Genomic DNA, 17,637 nt, shown 5'->3' on the forward strand with positions numbered 1-17,637 from the left:
CATAGAAACTACACGTTCCCCACAGATCAACCCTGTTACGTAACACTGAGCTCTCGCGAGATTTGGTCAACGCAAGTGTCAGAGTGTCAACAACGGACGGGCAGCAGCAGCAGCAGCAGGCAGCGCTGTCCGGGAGCAGGGAGGGGGAGTGAAGAGGCACTTTAAACGTCCGGTGAGTTCGGACGGATTTCACATCATGTACCATTGCCTCTCGCGTTCAGCGGAGCACAATGTTGGTGTCTGGGACGCCTGTTATGTTCTTGCTCCTACCCAGGAGTGTATAACCCCAGTTATCGTTAGCATTAGCTTGCTAACGTGTAGTGTAAAGTCTCCAAGTAAGCTAATGGAGCGTCGCTTAGCGGCTAGCAAGATCGCAGCTAGCTTAGGTGTGAGGGTGTGAAAATATTCACTGTTTTTTTTTTTTTTTAGAAGTATGTGGCTGTAATTATTTCTGTATCTACGGCTCTAAACGTGCGCATTTGCTCAGTTGTCGCGTTCGTTCGGAATAAAAGGGGATCAACGTGTCGAGGACGTGACACATTGCGGAACATCTTTGAGAGAAAGTCAAAGCCAGCAAAGCTTGTGCTCCGTACAAGCTCAACCTGTCCGGAACCGGAGGCGTTTATTTAGAAAGCCAGTAAAAACGCCGCGTCCCGATCGACCCGATGACGCCGCAGAGTGGGTTGCATGGTAGCTGGAGCTGGTTGTGCTGCCTCATCGTTGATCGTTTTGTCCCTGATCATCATCCTCCTCCTCCATGGAGTCCAGAGGCAAACCCCCCCCCCCCCCCCCCAGATAGGCCGATAGTCCTCGGCCTGTGGGTCCCTCCTGGGTGGTTAGTTCAGGCGCTGTCACTCACAGGCGTGGACAGGGGACTTCCGGTGCCATCACAGGTTTTCCTTCTCAACAGGTGCAGAATCGATTTCCTTCACTTAACCGGATTTGACCCATTGAGCTTGAAAGAGGCACAGCTCAAATTGACCTCCAACATCACAGTAAAGCGCATATAATCGTGCGCTGAGCTGGTGTAACATTCATGGTGTGTGTTGGAAAAAAAAAAAAAAAAAAAACAAGCATGGACGTCCAGTAGACCCAGAAGGTGTGCCGTGGAATCTGCCACTGGCCTGTTTGCCATGGATCAGAGTTGTAGGTCCAGAGATGGTCAGGGACAAAGCCGCGGCAGGGTAGGCGGTCCGTGTCAAACTGACACGCGTCACACTTCACATTTATGGTGGGATCACACCGCCTCCACCGTGTTTTTGCGGTGCCACGTGTTACCCGATTCATTATAGTCCAGCTCAGATGCACGTTGGACCATTGTTGGCTCTTTCAGCAGTGGACTTGGTCGCCATAAGCACTCTGACTGGGCTGAAGGTGTGTCGGTCGCCTTTTTATCTATCGGTTCACTTCTGCTGCTTGAGCTACAGTAGCTCCTCTGTTGGATCGGACCACTCGACAGGCCCAGATTTCCTCCTTATCTTCATCAGTGACCCTATTGCTGGGTTCACTAAACAGTTGCTTGGGCTACTATTAATACTTACTGAGCCTTTCAGACTGAAAAAAAAAAAAAAAAAACGGGATAGGATCTGCTGGTTTGAAGATATTCTGAAACGGTCATATCTAGTCATCATTAACTTGGCCTTTTCTCAAATTTCCTTCACGTTCCTTCTAACACATTTTATTTGAAGACACGCTTTCTTGGTTCCCAATATGTCGCACATCACTAGCAGGCGCCACCAATCGGTGTAGTTCGTGAATGGATGCACCTGTACAACTAAATGTCTCATAAATAACACAGAGCTGCTACAAACAAAGTAGGAGGTTTTACTCAACGTTGCTGCGAGTAGCGGCCATCTTGGATGCCGATGCCGGGTACCATCCTGCTGCACCAACTATCCGACTCCTACTACCGGCTTTAGGGGCCGTTCCAGTTAAATTTTCCTACCTGGAGGTTGAGAATGCCGACTACCGAGGACAAATGGAGCGCACTATAAAGCTTGATGTGTGGCGTCATCTGCCTTGTAACGCTTTCACGCTGTTGGCCTGTACGTCAGGTTTTTACTTGTGTTTTTAATCCATTCAGAGATATTAGGATATATTGCAGATGACGCTGAGATTTACCCTTCTGTACCCAAAGCTTTCTTCCCAGCTCAGTTCCTGCACTTTGACCCACCATTTACAAAATGGTCACCGAGTCAAGACTGGGATTTCCGGTTTTACAAAGATTGCATTTGTATGTTAACATGCAGCAGTTGCTGAGGCAACAAGCATGTATGGCTGTCCTGTTAGTTTAGCGTAGACTATGATGATGGGTGAGAAAACCAACGTTGGTAAAGACAGTGCGCGTTCTGGGATCCCCGTAGTCAACAACAGACAAAACGGCTGATTATACTCGTTTCCGTTTTACACGAAGATGAAAAATGACCTTGATAAAACCCTAATAAGAGCTGCAGCTTTTTTCTCACAAGATGATCAGCATGCACAATTTAAACATAGTTGTTTAGCTGACTGTTCCTCATTAACGTATTCTCTGACGTTTCTCACCCTAAAGTTATGAGTTGTATCAACGTGAGAAAAATAAGTTTTGTTTTTGCTGCTTTTAAAGCACTCAAAACCCCTCAAGGTAGTCATGATAATGGAAATAGTCCGTAAATGACTGTTTATATTTATTATAACTCATGTAAAGACTGCATAGATGCAAAGAAAAGGGCCTCTGTTATTGGTTTCCACTGAGTAGGCCTTAAAAGCCACATGTTGTTGTTTCTTGCTCCTCCTTGCAGAACGTCGTCTGAGATGGGGGATGATCGGCCCTTTGTCTGCACAGCCCCTGGATGTGGGCAGGTACAGTTTCCTCATGCACAGCACCCTCTTAGAAAAGTCTGCTCCATTTCCTTGCCTTCTGGTCTGTTCCTACAGAAACAACGTTATTTTCTTCCATTACATTAGCAAAGGTTTATAGGCCTGTGATGGCTCGCCCATTTGGTACCCAAGCATTGCCATTTCTTCTCTTCCTGCTCTCATTTGGTACCGTGAACAAACAATTTGGTTCTCATGCACCTAAACAATCACATAATCGCTTTGTTTTTCTCTTGGTAGCTGTGTATTTTTCATCAGTTGTGGACATAAAATGTTTTAATATGAATCTCTGACGACTTTATGTTACACTTCATGTTTTGTGTTGTTTCAATCACTGTTTGGACTTCGTGATCTGACCGATTAGGACCTCTTTGAAATAAACAAAATGCCACTAATCGACCCTCTGCTTGTGGATACTATTTAATGGCGTTAAAACAACCACATTTCCTTAAAGTAGACTGAGTAGAAAGCTACTTTAAATCCATTAGTTGTGAAGCAAGTATAAAAAGCCACGTCTGGCAGTAGGAGGAGATGGATGGTTGGGATGAAAGCGCTCATGGTTTAAGGTCGACCTGAAAAAGAATAAAAGAGCAAAAGGGTGAAATGACCAGCAGGCGAATAGAGTAAGCCAAAATTCAGTGTGACCTTTAACCAGCTGTTATTTTTCATATAAATATTGAACATCACGGCCTTACACACTCGTTCCCTCTTCCCTGAAGCTTCTGCTCTTTGTTTGTTGTCGGGATAAAGAGATGAAAAAGACAGAAATTGCGCTTTTATTACTTAACCATTTTGTGTTTACTACTATGAAAAAGCAAGCCAATCAGTTTCTTTCTCATCTCATAAATTTTTTTTTTTTATCCAGCTAGAGCTACAATAGCATAGTTTCGATCAAAGCATGTGTTAGCATGGCCCAGTCAACGTTCAGACCTAAATACAAATAAAAAATCAGTGTTAAGGCATGAAAGCTGATGTTCACAGATGATCTTCATCCAATGTAACTGAGCTGGAAGCTGGACCCCTTCTTGCAAAGGAAAATGTGTTAATATTTCAGTCTAGAAGACTTGCAGCAAAACGTTCTACAAATGTTTTGTTTTTGAGTAAAACACTTTGAAAACTTTTTCCACTTGACAATTATCCACTGCTTAGTGTTGATCTTTCACATAAGCAGAGATAAGTTAAAATGGCATTATATTTGGAGCAAACTTTAAAAAAGGACCTTGCTTTATTATTTCATTTTGTAAAAAAAAAAACTAGAATATGTGTTGGCTTAAAGTGCATTTCTATGTCTTGTTTTGGTACTGTAGCATTAAAAATCAATATTGTACTGCTTTACTTCTATAAGCAAAAAAAAAATGTGTGTATAAAACATGCACACGCTATCAATTATAGTTAATATACAAAAGAGATATGAATGGCAGTTTAGCTTCTATTTAAAATGAATAAGAATAATTAATAAAAATGTTAAGTCTCAGTTGACCAAAGAAGGCTGTAAATGTAGCATCTCTTAAAAGAAATTCTCTGCGTTCAGACTTAATGTTAACCTTCCAGTTAAACGGCTGAACATTGTGGCCGATGATTAAACTCTGGATCTTCTACTCGCTGAGCTGGTGCTGTTGTTCTTCTCTAAATGGTCAATAAATGAATAAATAGCCTTGATTCATTCTTTGTCAACTTTTAGGAGGTCGTCTCTCTTTCTTTTGTTCCTAATTGTCTGTTTTTGTTGGTTGCAGAGATTCACGAATGAAGATCACCTCTCGGTCCACAAACACAAGCATGAAATGACTTTAAAATTTGGTCCTGCCAGGACAGACTCTGTTATTATCGCAGGTAGGTGCAACTGCTTGTAAATTAATTTTAAAAAGAGTGCATAATAGGGGAGTGGGGAATGGTTCTTTTTCCCTGTTTTTTTATTTAAATTTTTTGTTTTTGTTTTCCCAGACCAGACCCCAACCCCCACGCGTTTCCTGAAGAACTGTGAAGAGGTCGGTCTGTTCAATGAGCTGGCCGGTTCCTTTGATCAGGAGTTTGGTAAAACACAGGAAGACGAGCACAGAACAAAGCACCCCGTGAGTAACGAGCTTTACTCCGAGGCCGAATGTCGGTTTCGGCTCATTTTGGCTGCCGGCCTCTTTAATGCTGCAGAAGAGCTGACGGCGTTCGTGTGTTTCCTTCTGTGTTTCTGGTCTGTAAGGCTGCACCTTTACAAACACCCGCTGAAGTAAAAGATGAGGACGACTCGTCCTTACAGGTTGATTCGTCTCCCCCCGACAGTCCGGACTCCTCGTCCACCATGTCTGAGAACAGCAGAGACTCTAGGGTGAGTCTAGGGAAGCGATGCTTTGCTCGGTTAAGTGCCTCGCGGATTCGCCGTTAACGCAGCCCTAACCCTAACGGGATTTCCTTAACAGGAGTTTCTCACTAAGCACGTGGCGAGCTCCACTCCTACTCCAACGATTGTTCGCCCGGGCTCGCTCCCCCTTCACCTGACCAGTGACCCGCTACACCCGACTCTGCCTTCTCCAACGTCTGTGATCACACAGGCCCCGCCCTCCAACAGACAGCTTGGGTAAATGTGTTCCTCCGTGTTTACTGTCCCGAGGCAAAACCTGCGAATAAACATCTTCAAGCTTTAAGCAAGTTCTCATCAAATGCACAAACAAATATGTCCGTCGGTGATGTAGACGGCGCACAGTTACTGAAACGGGCTAAAACGGCTCATCTTGTAAACAGATCTCCCACAAGTGCGTATCCACTGATGAGGCACCTCCCTAACGGGCAGACTATCCCGCTTCTGCCCAGCCCTGTGCAGATGACTTCAGTTATATCTGTAAGTGGAGATTTGGGAGAAATAAACTGAGGGCCTTTGGATAATCTTACTTATTTACCCTTTTTGCTTGTGTTTGTGGACATTTGTTGCTGTGTGAAAGCTTGCGAGGACAGTGAACACCGTGCCTAACATCCCTGGGATCCCAGGACCTCCTCTAGGAGGAGCCAGCAGTGGTTCCTCCTCCCCTTCGGGATATAGTCTTCACTCTGAGACCAAAATGGTAAGATTACCTATTTACTGCCCAGTTATCAAGTACACCCCAATACATTAGAATACCAGTGAGAAACTAATTAAATAATAATATTTATTTCCGTGTTTTAAGTGAAGCTCTGATATCATAACACCCTTATACAAAGTGATATTTCAAGTGTTTATTTTGGGTAATTTTGATGATCATCATGCACTTAATGAAACTCCATCTTTAAAAAAAAATAATTAAATAAAAAATCAAATATGACATAAGAAAAGTAAAGAAATATTTCAAATGCAAATCTTTACACCTTCTGAAAGTTTGTCCATGTACAGTCAATGTTTCCCATACATAGATCTATTCGGGCTACCCAAGTAAACTGAGACCCACCCAGGAAGATACTCACCCCCAAAATAAAAAACAAAAAACATTGGCTTTACAAACAGCGCACATCTGCAGCGACCAGCGTCGGCATCCTACCACTGACGCACCTACCACTCAATAAAGCTGGTGTTTCAGAGCTAAGTACATTTTCTCCCATATTGTAGGACTATGCAATCTATAAGGTCTCGGTAAAGTAGCTAATTGCTGGGGCCCATGATTTCCCCGACGCGGAAACACAGACAGAATCACTTAATTTACAGTAAACGGTTAAACCCTGAATCTGAGTTAAAGAGAGGCTGAAAATTTGGGATGGATTTTTTTTTTTTTCTTTCAGTTGGACGGGTTTTATGTTGTGTTTGGGCTGGAAACGGTCAGATCTGGCAACAGTGCTGGGTCCATTCAATTAACTCAAAATTCAAGCGTAAGCATGGACACTGTGATTAACAGAAGCGCTGATGTCAGTCTGAACTCTGGCTGAAGTAAACATTCGTACTAGGAGAGGCAACGACAGCAGCTAAGGGAGCACACGGCTCAGAACAAAGCAGAAGTCCCTTCTGCCTGCAGCTAACCAGCTAACCCAAGTTTCCTCCATTTGGCTGAGTTTCTCTGCTCCGCTCTGCTCCTCGTGCTCCTAGCTGCCGTAGCTAAACCCTCCCAGCATGAATGTTTTTATTCAGTGATGACTTCAGTGCTGACTTTCCCAACAGAAATTAATGGCGATGCTTCCTGCTCGCTCTCATTTGCTCCGTTGTCAATTCTTGTATTTGTTTGGAAATAAGTCTGAATATCCACGCCGCACTAGCAATGGTGGCCACAGTCGTCGCCAAGTAGGCTAATGACCTGTCTCCCCTCTCTCAGCAGATGGCTAGCATGTTGCTTTTCTTGTTGGCTTGCTTGATTGAATTGTATGATTGTCATATCAAGATATGAATAATAGAAAGTAGATATGAATAACCGCTTCCATGGCTGGGCGGGCACGCCTCCCAGTGCCTCCCTATGCCGCCGGGGCGGCGCCCGAGTATGTGGGAGCCTAGCCTAGGCAGACGCTAGACATGAGCTCTGGTATATGTGACATAGTGAAATATGTAAGATCATAATGACACAATATTTAGTGTAAATAATTATCAGCTGATATGTGAGATATCCAGTTTGGGCAACGTTTGTGATTTAGAGATTGGCATCATGCTACGGCGCACCATACACTGCAACTCTGCACTGAACACCAACACTAAATTATTGATCTATGGGAAACACTGACAGTAAAGTATGTGCTTTCAATACTTGGTTGGAGCTCCTTTTGCCTGAATTACTCCATCAACGCGGCGTGGCATGGAGTGGATGAGCCTGTGGTCCTGCTGAGGTGTTCAGGAAGCCCAGGTTGCATTGATAACAGCGTTAAGTCTGGCTTGATGCATCTGCGAGGTCCGCACTGCCATACTACGTCATTTTGGCTTCCACGCCCCTCCGTGGGGCCAAACGTTCCCGCTCCGCATACCTGGGAAAATTCCTAACTACACGGATAGTCTCATGTGGAAAAACACACCGGACGAGAAAGCACTCCTTCTGGCGGAGGTTTGTAAATATAGACATCTCTATGTTTCGGCTCATAAAGATCACTGTGATCAACAAATTAATTATTCCTTAACAGAAATCACCCTCACTCTCCGAAGAAAGGAACAGGCTTTAAAATGTTGGAAGCAAGTGTTTTCTACTTCTGCGTAGTGGGGTGTAGTACGCTTGGCGTAGCAGCACAACGCTGCCCTCTAGAGTCCAGGGGACTCATTCCCACAGGGAGCGTAGGCGCATCAAGCATAAACCAGCCTTTACCGTCATCTGCATTGTTGGGTCTGGTTTCTGTCATCTTCCTCTTGACAATACTCCATAGACTCTCTATGGGGTTCAGTTCAGGGGGAGTTTCATGACTCGTCACGGACAATGGTCACCGAAGCAGGTATTGACAGTTTTTTCCTACTGGAAAACTAAATCAACATTACCTGTAAGCTTGTCAGTAGAGGCAAGTAGAGCTGTTGCATTTTCTGCTGGATGTCTCTATTGACTTTGCACTTAACAATATGGTGTTAATTGTGGACTATGACCGTAGAAACTTCACTTTGCACCTTAAGCAATTTGGACTCAGTGCCTCTCTAGACTCTTAGACCTTGATTTCCAAATGAAATGAGAAACTTATTTTCTTCTGAATAGCGGTCTTTGGACCACTAAGCAACAGTCTGGTTCTTTTCCTCTTTAGCCCAGGTAAGACACACCTGATGTTGATGCAGGAGTGGCTGAATATAGTGGCTGGATACAGCACTCTGTGAAAGCCAGCATGTTTAGCTATGACCTTCTGTGGCTTATAGCATCCAAGTGAATGGGGTCTATCACTGTCTACTGAACAGCTGTCGGGTTAGCAGTCCTCTTGACCGTGGAAGCCCTAACATGACCAGCTTTTTTTTTTTTTGTTAGCTATTAGCCAAAATCATAAAAATTAACACAAATGAAAGAGTGAAATATATCCCTCTGTGTAATGACGATATATAAAATGAGTTATACGTTTTCAAGGATCTTCTAATGCTGCGTCCAGACCAAACGCCTTTTCAGCGTCAAAAAGGCGTCCAACGCCTCGGCTTGGATGCTTGTGCACATAAAAGTCCGACGCGCTGCCCGTTTTGAGCTTGGTGAGTTTCAGCACCTACAGCAGGAGCTGCGCGCTGACGAGGGTCACTTTCAGGGCTATTTATGTCTCACCTGAGCCCAGTTTGACAACCTTGCCCGCATCTCCCGCCGGGACAGCAACTACAGGCGGCCCATTTCAGCTGAAGAGTACCTGTCCATCTGTCTCAGGTTAGTGGCCATCATTCAGGAGGCTCGATGTTAATATTTATCAGTGATCCGAAGCATGGGCGCCGGTTCTGTGGGTGCTTCAGGGTCGGAGCATCCATGGAGAAAGCTCGCCTCCTTCTAGCAATGAGCGTGCGTGTTAAAATAGCAACGAGTCATGCAAGCACGGTGAGCACCCACCAGCAGAACCTTGATCCCCCACTACGTCAGAAAGCGGAGTCTCTGATTGGTTGACGACCCGCTGCAAAAGTTCAAATTTTCTAACTCTAGCGTCGGCCGCTCCGGAGGCGCTTAATGTGCGGCAAACCAAATTTGCAGCACGAAACGCGCTAAAACGTCTCAATGCCCCCCCCCCGAGGCGCGTCCACCATAGACTTTGCGTTTAAACCCGGTGCCCTTGATGCTCAAAAGGCGTTTGCTCTGGACGTGTCATGAGTTGTTGAGATGTACCTGGATGCTGTTGCCTCTGAAAATGCTCTCATGCTCCAGTTTTTCTACCATTTCAAATGATGACGTTTTCAAAAATCAGTCTAAACTGGTTAATCTGAGGAATTTATCCCTTACCCGGAGTGTTGCTCGTGTGTCATTATAGAGGCTGAAGGCAGCTCTGTCTCAGCAAGGCCCGGCAGCACAAGATGGAGCAGGGGGTGGGTCAGGATCCATCCCTGCTATCCCTCAGCGACAAGAACAGAGCCAGCAGCCCACTCAGAACTCTGACACACCGTCGCCTGCTCAACCTCAGGTACAGTTATGGATGGAGGCAGCAGTGTTCAAAGTACTGATAAGGATGGACACAGTGGCCCTATTCCTCCGACTAATACTGCTCTAACTTTGCCAAAAGTCCATATAAGCCGGTATTAATCCACATATTTAAAAACAAACAGAAAAGCAACATTTATTCTTTGCTGTTGCTAAAATAACACAACATATCGATAGCTGCAGCTGTAATGATGCTATCTGCAAAAAAAAAATTTATTTTGAGTCCAACTAATAAACCTAATGCAAAAATAGGCCGGCAACCTGGTGAGATAAATAGCAGTTTTAAAGTACTTATTGTTCTGATTATTATGCTGATTATGCTGCCCTTTTATAGAGGAACACAGCTACACCAAGCTGTGGTAGCTGGTTACTTGGTTAGGCAATCTGCTCGGGTCGGCGGCTCGTCAAATTACGTACTCGTAGCTTACCAAATGGATTTTAAACCAGTTTCCCTTAAGGTTGGTTCACACCGCAGGATTTATATTTAATAGTCGGACGATTTTTTCAAAGCTTCAGAGACGCCACGCGTAACGATAAAAAAAATCTTGTGACTCCTCTCAAGATCAAACATGAGTTCAGAGTAAATAAACTTGAACGATGGGGGAGAATAATGGTAGTGTGTGGACTGATTATTAGCGGCAGGATAGTCTCTTAAGATTATTTTAAGAGACACGCCGATAATCAGCGCCTCTCGGAGGGGGGAGATCAGGGAAAATATCGGGCTAAAAATCCAGCCGTTTGAATTAGCCTTTTAATAAGGAGGACGGGAACCGTTCTCTCTGTGTCCACATCCCCACTGTCCGTAGGAGTCCTTGTTAAACAAGGGAAACTGAGCGAAAGTCCGGTTGCCTCCGATTTAAGCCTCTTCGCTGTTGCGATTGACCCAGACTGAGAATTTGCACAGGCATAAACAAGGGAAGTGTAGAAGCCCCCATTTTAGCCAGCTGACCAGCAGTGTGCAGTAACAGAGGAGCAGAGCGGCGTTACTCTGTGCTTCAAGCTGTGAGAGAAAAGACTCTGGTTACTCCAGCACTTTGCTATCTCATTACCAGGTGCTTTCACAGCAGAACTGTTTGGTCCTCAGTTTCCCTGCATACTCCACTTTGTTTGGGTTTGTGTGAAAGCTCCTTTGAACCTGGTGTCGACCCGGGTTTGCCTGAAAACGTAGGTCTTGGTTGGCTTGGAGATGAACCCTGATGCAGTTCGCTTGCAGTGTGAATTCCTAAAAAAATAAAAAAACAAAGCAACTGGACTTGCTTCCTGGAGAGGAAGCGAAACGACTTCAACTACGAAAAACAAGTCCAGTTGCTTTGTTTTTTACTTTTTTTGCAATGACCATGACCTGGTTGACTGAGAATCTTCACCAGCACTTGCAGTGTGAATTGCAGCTGAACCAAAATGGAGAAAGTGATCTAAAGTGAGGAAGACATGCTTTTGTTGTGCCAGATTCTGTATGTAATCTAAAAAAGGCCGAAACCCTTGCTTGGGTTGGCCCAATGTAGCAGAGTGTCTGCTGTGATTGGGCATTCAGGTAGAAGGGTTTCTTTTCATGTTCTCCGGCAACCTATTATTGTTTTCAGCCTAATGAATGACGTTGTGGTGAGATGCAGCTACATGGGCCGCTGATATTAGGTAGTCATCTGTGATTCTCATCGGCCATTTTCGCCATGCTGTAAACCAGTGCTTTGCGGTGCTGTGTCCTCGGGGCATCCTGCCTGCATGCTTTGGCTGCTAAGATGTTTGATGCACGCCTACATTCCCTTGATGAGTCAGTAACGTGCTTTAAACGGATTTGACGACAAGCTTTTGAGTGTGATTCATTCCTTTGAATCGTGAGTGTGTGTCGGAGCCAGAACATCCAAAACATGCAGGACACTGTTTTAAAAAAGACCAGGGTTGGGAAAATGACCGCTGTGTATAGATTTGAACAGAGTATGTTTTACAACCTAACTTACCACTTTTGTTTATTGCAGTCACACAATGTCTCCATTATAATAGATCTGCTGGGAAGTGCACGTGAACAGGCGCAGTGGAGATCCAAATAATTTTCAATAATAAATTACAAATACATTTATTTTAAAAAAACTACGCATAGATTTTACTAATGAAGGGCGAATAAAATATCATTCTTTACTGTGTTTCAAAACAAACGGTGATCTGGTTACAGTGCAAACAAGAATCTGGTCCATGCAAATATATTCAGCAGCAGACCTCTACAGTTTCTCTCTTTCTTCTAACTTTGCATTCTATTTTCTTCAGTGATCAGCTAGCAGCACGGTTGGTTGCTACAAATTTCTACTTTTTTTTTTAAGCCCTAATTGTGATCTTAGGGTCCTTAGTCTACAAGGAGACACGATAAATTTTCATAAACGATTAAGAAAAAATGCGAGTCCACACGAGAGGACGCAGCACAACTGAAAAGGCTGTAGTTGGTATGTTGGGCCTGCTGGTGGCGCTGTGACACACGGCCGAAGAAACATGCAAAAAAAACACCGATCGGTCTCCCAAACAACTGCATCCATGTGGACCCACAGCCTAGACGACAAAATACCTTTGTGGATGCACCTAATCCTGTTGCCGTGGAGACGGTGCCTCAGTCTGGCTCCAATATAAGCTGTGTTATTAGCCATGTTAGCCTCCAATAGCGTTGCAATGAAACACTGGAGTAATGAAGGAGGCGCACTGGTTTGTTCAGTTGCTTCACTGTTGAGTAGCTGACTAACTTTTTCCTGCGCGGATTCGTACCGCAGCACGCAGCGTTGCTTTACTCTGACCTGCACACCTGGGAAGCACATGGCGACGGGGGGCGCTCAGGTGGGCTGAACGCCATCATTGGGGTGTACGTGTTAATATTTCCACACATGGTGTTGGGTTGTGTCGTCCAGGAACTTGATCACTTCACTGTTGCAGAGACAGGAGCTTCACTGGCCTTTTTTTTTAAAGTTGCTCACAGACATTAGCGTTGTAGCGTTAGCGCAGCTAACACGTGCCATTCAGCATTTTGTTTTTTCTTGTCCATCTGTCTTGTAGGGAAAACTCCTCTGAACAACGCTTTTATTTGTCTTGTTAGTTAAAGAGGGTCACGTATGTTTTTCTTCTGGATGCAGACCTTGTGTTCAGAGTTTAAACTTCCTCCAGCTCCTTGTTTTGTTCAGCTGAGCAGCTGCAAGAAGGCTAATTGTTCTAGGAATATAAGAATCAGTGAATCTATATCGATTTTTGACCTAATCATTTTTCTTTTGTATCAATTTGATCAAAATATCAGTTATTTTTGACAAACTAGCTACCAGCATTGTTCACCTCAGGGTTGGTGTATCCATTGTAAGGTGCAGGGTTAGTTTTCCTGAATGGCCATGGCCAGTGCTCAGTGAGATGTTCAAGGCTGGGGATATTTCTTTATAACCTAAACCTCCTTTAAACAGTCACACCTTTATGTCTGCTGAGGTCCTAAGTTTTTATAATATTGTTTTATTTTCTTTCTGTTCTCCAAACCTTTGAGGCCGTCTTACTTTGTGCTGGTCTGCCACATAAAATCCCAACTGAACGCATTCAGATTTGTGATTGCTATGTAAAAATACCAAAGGGTATTTTACAGGGGATCATATTTATGTCTGCAAGTAACCCACTTTTACCCTCCCTGATTCTCCAGGTCTCCCCTGCTCAGCCCACAGGGGGGCGGCGGCGGCGCGCATCGGAGATGGACCCCGACGAGAGGAGGCAGCGTTTCCTGGAGAGAAACCGCGCGGCCGCGTCTCGCTGCAGGCAAAAACGAAAGCTGTGGGTCAACTCCTTGGAGAAGAAGGCAGAGGATCTTGCCAACATGAACGTCTCCTTAACAGTAAGCTATCAGTGGATTGCCTGCGAAAACGTGTCAACGCGCTTTGTGACTGGTCTGGGGATGACTGAAGGGACGGTGTGCTGTACTTGTTGTGCTCCCATCAGAATGAAGTGACTCTGCTGAGGAACGAGGTGGCACAGCTGAAACAGCTCCTCCTCGCTCACAAAGACTGCCCTGTGACCGTCATGCAGAAGAAGGCCGCTTTCCTAGGTAACCATTCAACATCATCAACCCACAATCGTCCTGTCTTATCACTTCTCGAGCCCGGACTCACCCACCACCTCATCCATCTAATGTGTTACTTTTACTCGCTCACCTCTCTAAGGGTGAATGTCGCTCTGTCTGTCTGCAGCTGCAGGAGGAGAGGAAGTCTCCAGGGAGGCTCCCAGCGAACACATCGGCTCCCCGGCAGCGGTCATCCAGCACGTGCCGTCACCTGCTGCAGTGTCGTCGAGCCCAGGGCCCACCATAAACGGACTGAGCGTCCGCGCCGCAGAGGCAGTGGCCATGTCGGTGTTGGCCGGCATGGGCTCGGGCCAGCCCGGAGGCGTCCTGATCGCCCCGCAGTCTCAGCCGTCCCCGAGATGATGCGCGGGCAGACGGCAGCAGGAATGAACTGAGGTGTCGCTTAGAGGCCGGACCGGTGCAAAGCTCGTTGTGAAGAGGGAACCCACCCTCACTGTTATCGATACCCCTCCCCCTCTGAACACCTTACAGTAATCACACAAAGGACATGGCGAGACACCTCCGCCAGCCCTCCTCCCAACAGAAACGCTTCATCACTCTCCATGTAAATATGAATCACGTGTCGAACACTTACTCTGCAGGGTTCGGGGTCTGTTATGACAGTTTGAAATGGTTTTAGATTCAAAAGAAAAATCTTTTTTTTTTTTTTTTTTTCAACCAATTTGTTATTTTATTGCAGTTTGGAAAGCAGCAACAGTCCAACTTCTTCCCACACTGGCTGTGATGAGATTTGTTTCTTTCCAGGCTAACAGATTTACTGTAATATATCCTGATTTTTTTTTTTTTTTCTTTTGTAAAAATAAAGTTTTAACATCATCTGCATTGTTCACATAAGGTATTTAGTTACATCAAGGAATGAACAGTGTTCTCCGTAGATGCCGTATTTTTCAGACCATAAGGCGCATCAAATATTCTTCCCAAGTGTGTAATATCACTCCGCCCCTCCACGTACACAGCTCCATCCTGACAGGGAGAGCTATCCGTCTTTCTCGGGAGGACAGAGTAGTTGGACTACGGTGCCCTGTTTCTAACATAAGGCCAAAATAAACGTAACTTTTATGTTAAATTAACTTACTTGGTTTATTGTTGGTAGCACATACTGTGGGCTACCTTACATGAATGTAGTTCTAGTTTGGACATTACAGTCAGGCAGTCTTGTAGACAGCTCAGGGGTCCGATCAGGTAGTGACACAGCTTACCGTAATACTCCTTATATCCATTGAGCGGAGCGGCTTCGTTGCTTACCGCAGTCGTACTTACACATTTAACAGATTTTTGAGCGCATTGTACCACATAAAATCAGTCAGTAAGCACAACGGGAATCATATATAAGGCGCACCGGGTGATAAGTCACACCATAAATCTTTGAGAAAATTTAAGGACTTTGAGTTTGCATTATAGTCCGAAAAATACGGTATATGTCTAATATGGTTAACAACATAAAATTACACCGGATGTGGTTAACATCAATCCGTTGTTTATATCCAGTTATCCTTGCAGGATCGCGGGGCGACTGGTCCCTGTCTCCAGGGGTCATAAAGCGAGATGCAGGTTACTGGCTGGACAAGCTCACCTGTCCATGTTGCTAACAACCAAAGTAAGCCAAACATACAAAGAAATCAAAATGAATGACTCCATAAAATGTTAAATCCACAAAAAAACTTAATAAATGCTGAACACGCTAACAGAAATTCTAATTATTTATTATTTTAATGATTAAATACTTGGTGGGAATGCTTTTGTCGGTAATGACGGCCTCAATGCTTGAAGGATGAGAGTCCCTTCTTCCCATTCTGATTTTTAGCTCCTTCCTTAGATTTGAATTGGATTTAAGTCTGAGTATGAATGCTAATTTTAGCTGCTTTATTTATTTTTCTCTTAAACCAGTAAAGTTTCCTTGGCTTTGTGTTTTGAGATAATTGTTCTGCTGGAAAAAACCCATCCTTGTCTTGTCTTCAGATTCTGATCAATAATGTCTCAGCGAATTTCTCCATTCATCTTGCTTTCAGTGGTATGAAATCTGCCACAACCACATGCTGAATAGCCGCTCCCACCTTCAAACTTCACTGGTGGTATGGTGTTGTGTTTTATTTTATGTTTTTTGGGGGGTGGCAGCTTACAGGACCATTTCTCCTTAGAATATGCCATGCGTTATGACATCTGAAGTGTTCAGTTTTACACTCATCTGACCAGACTGTACTCCCAGTATTTCACTGACGTATCCAAAAGCGTGCATTTTCTTCAGCAGTGGAGTCTTGTGCTGTGAGTACAATGAGCTTAGAGGCCATGTTTGTAAATGTATTGGATTTAATAACTTAAATTGTGGATTAGATTTAGTTGATTTCTTTGTATGTGTGGATTACGCTGATTGTTACTGGCATCTGGTGTAAATTTCATGTCAGTACCCCTATTTGAAATGTATTTAGGTGGGAAACATTTTACTGGTGAAGATGTTGATGTGTCTAATCCTTATTTGTACTTGCTGTAAAGCCTTTCCAGACTGCAGTGAATGCAGTCTGGAAAGGCTTTGTCGTCTTTTTTTTTTTCTTTCTTTTTTTTATCCCCTGACTTTTACTCTTGCTTTATAAATGTTGTCTTTTTTTTGTTGTTGTTTTTAAGTCAATTCTTGATTAATGCACTCATTGGAAGTTGGTTGAGTTCACAACAAAACAAACCGTAGATGTGAACACAGTAAATCCTGTGATTGTGCCCCCCCCCCCCCCCCCCTTTTTAATTATTATTCATATTTAACCCATTTTGGATGGATATCATGATATTAGTCAATCGTATCAACCCTTACTGACTGCATGGATTGCTCAAGGCTGAAGAATACCACTATTTGTATGTAGCCCATTATACTCTCACTGTTTTGTAACATCAAGATATAAATGTGAAAATTGTCCCAGTTCTGTTAGGAATCCGTCCTCTGCCCTGAAAGCTTTGGACTATTAGAAATACGTTTAATTGACAGGTTTGAAATCTTTTACCCAGACATTTCAGTTGAGTACAGAGTAGTGCAATATATTTTTCTATTGAATATCGATGTTCTTGCTTTGAGCGGACGCGTGTAGTCCAGCTGCTGACAGGGTTTGCTCTATTTCAGTCAAACGCTACAGTTAACGAGGTGACCAAAGGAAATGTGAAGGAGATTGTTGTTGGGTGAATGGATTGTTAATCAGTGTACGTTCTGAGATACACATGGTCTGATTGGGAGCTTTATACCATTAAAAACTTGTGCTATTGCATTTATGAACCAGATTAATTTCACATGCAAGGTGCTTTTGTTTTGATGTTCTTTTGCAGCTTTTTTTAATATGGCATTGTTCTTCCAAGACGATCATCTTGTTTTTCCCCTATTACTGTTTTTTTTTTTTTTATAACATTTTTTAGGTTCCCTTTTGTTTTGTCTCTGAGGGAATATTAAGGTTTTCTCCATCATGTGATTGTATGTGCTCCTTTTTTTTGTTAGTTTTTATTTTGTTCTCTTGGTGTTTAACTGAAGTTGAACTACATTGGGGGGGGGGGGGGGGGGGTGTATCTGTTTGGAGGGAGTTTGTCCAATACTCAGGCTTCAAGATGGGAAATAACTTGTGTATAGTCTCAGCTACTTAATAAATTGTCTTGGACAAACGATGAAATAAATTAATGTATAGCAAAACGTTATTGATGGTTTGTTATTCTTATTTGACTGGAATC

General features: G+C 43.9%; 1 protein-coding gene across 5 annotated transcripts; it reads left to right on the forward strand.

Moving 5' to 3' along the window:
* The first annotated feature begins 85 nt into the window (after positions 1-85).
* On the forward strand, positions 86-17,604 carry atf7b (activating transcription factor 7b). Of its 5 annotated transcripts, XR_004933562.1 has the most exons (14): positions 86-172; positions 2,781-2,841; positions 4,590-4,686; positions 4,798-4,925; positions 5,051-5,176; positions 5,268-5,425; positions 5,590-5,686; positions 5,787-5,906; positions 9,691-9,840; positions 13,507-13,695; positions 13,800-13,905; positions 14,048-14,485; positions 15,442-15,538; positions 15,901-17,604. XR_004933562.1 is itself a non-coding variant. In XM_012878182.3 (12 exons), exons 2-12 carry the CDS (start codon positions 2,794-2,796, stop codon positions 14,281-14,283), a joined length of 1,455 nt encoding a protein of 484 aa, XP_012733636.2. In that variant the 5' UTR covers positions 86-172; positions 2,781-2,793; the 3' UTR covers positions 14,284-14,592. The 5 variants fall into 5 exon arrangements, 2 of the variants coding, with proteins under 2 accessions (XP_012733636.2, XP_012733638.2); XR_002429123.2 differs by having other exon boundaries at positions 15,442-17,604; XR_004933563.1 differs by lacking the exon at positions 9,691-9,840 and having other exon boundaries at positions 15,442-17,604.
* The last annotated feature ends 33 nt before the right edge of the window (positions 17,605-17,637 follow it).

This window comes from Fundulus heteroclitus, chromosome 20 (genome assembly GCF_011125445.2).
Source record: "Fundulus heteroclitus isolate FHET01 chromosome 20, MU-UCD_Fhet_4.1, whole genome shotgun sequence".
In the NCBI taxonomy this organism is placed as follows: Eukaryota; Metazoa; Chordata; class Actinopteri; order Cyprinodontiformes; family Fundulidae; genus Fundulus; species Fundulus heteroclitus.

Coding starts and splice junctions, on each gene's coding strand:
- atf7b (XM_012878182.3), top strand. CDS start 2,794: ATGGGGGATGATCGGCCCTTTGTCTGCACAGCCCCTGGATGTGGGCAG. Junction 2,842..4,589: donor CAGCCCCTGGATGTGGGCAG/GTACAGTTTCCT, acceptor TGTTGGTTGCAG/AGATTCACGAATGAAGATCA. Junction 9,841..13,506: donor CGTCGCCTGCTCAACCTCAG/GTACAGTTATGG, acceptor CTGATTCTCCAG/GTCTCCCCTGCTCAGCCCAC.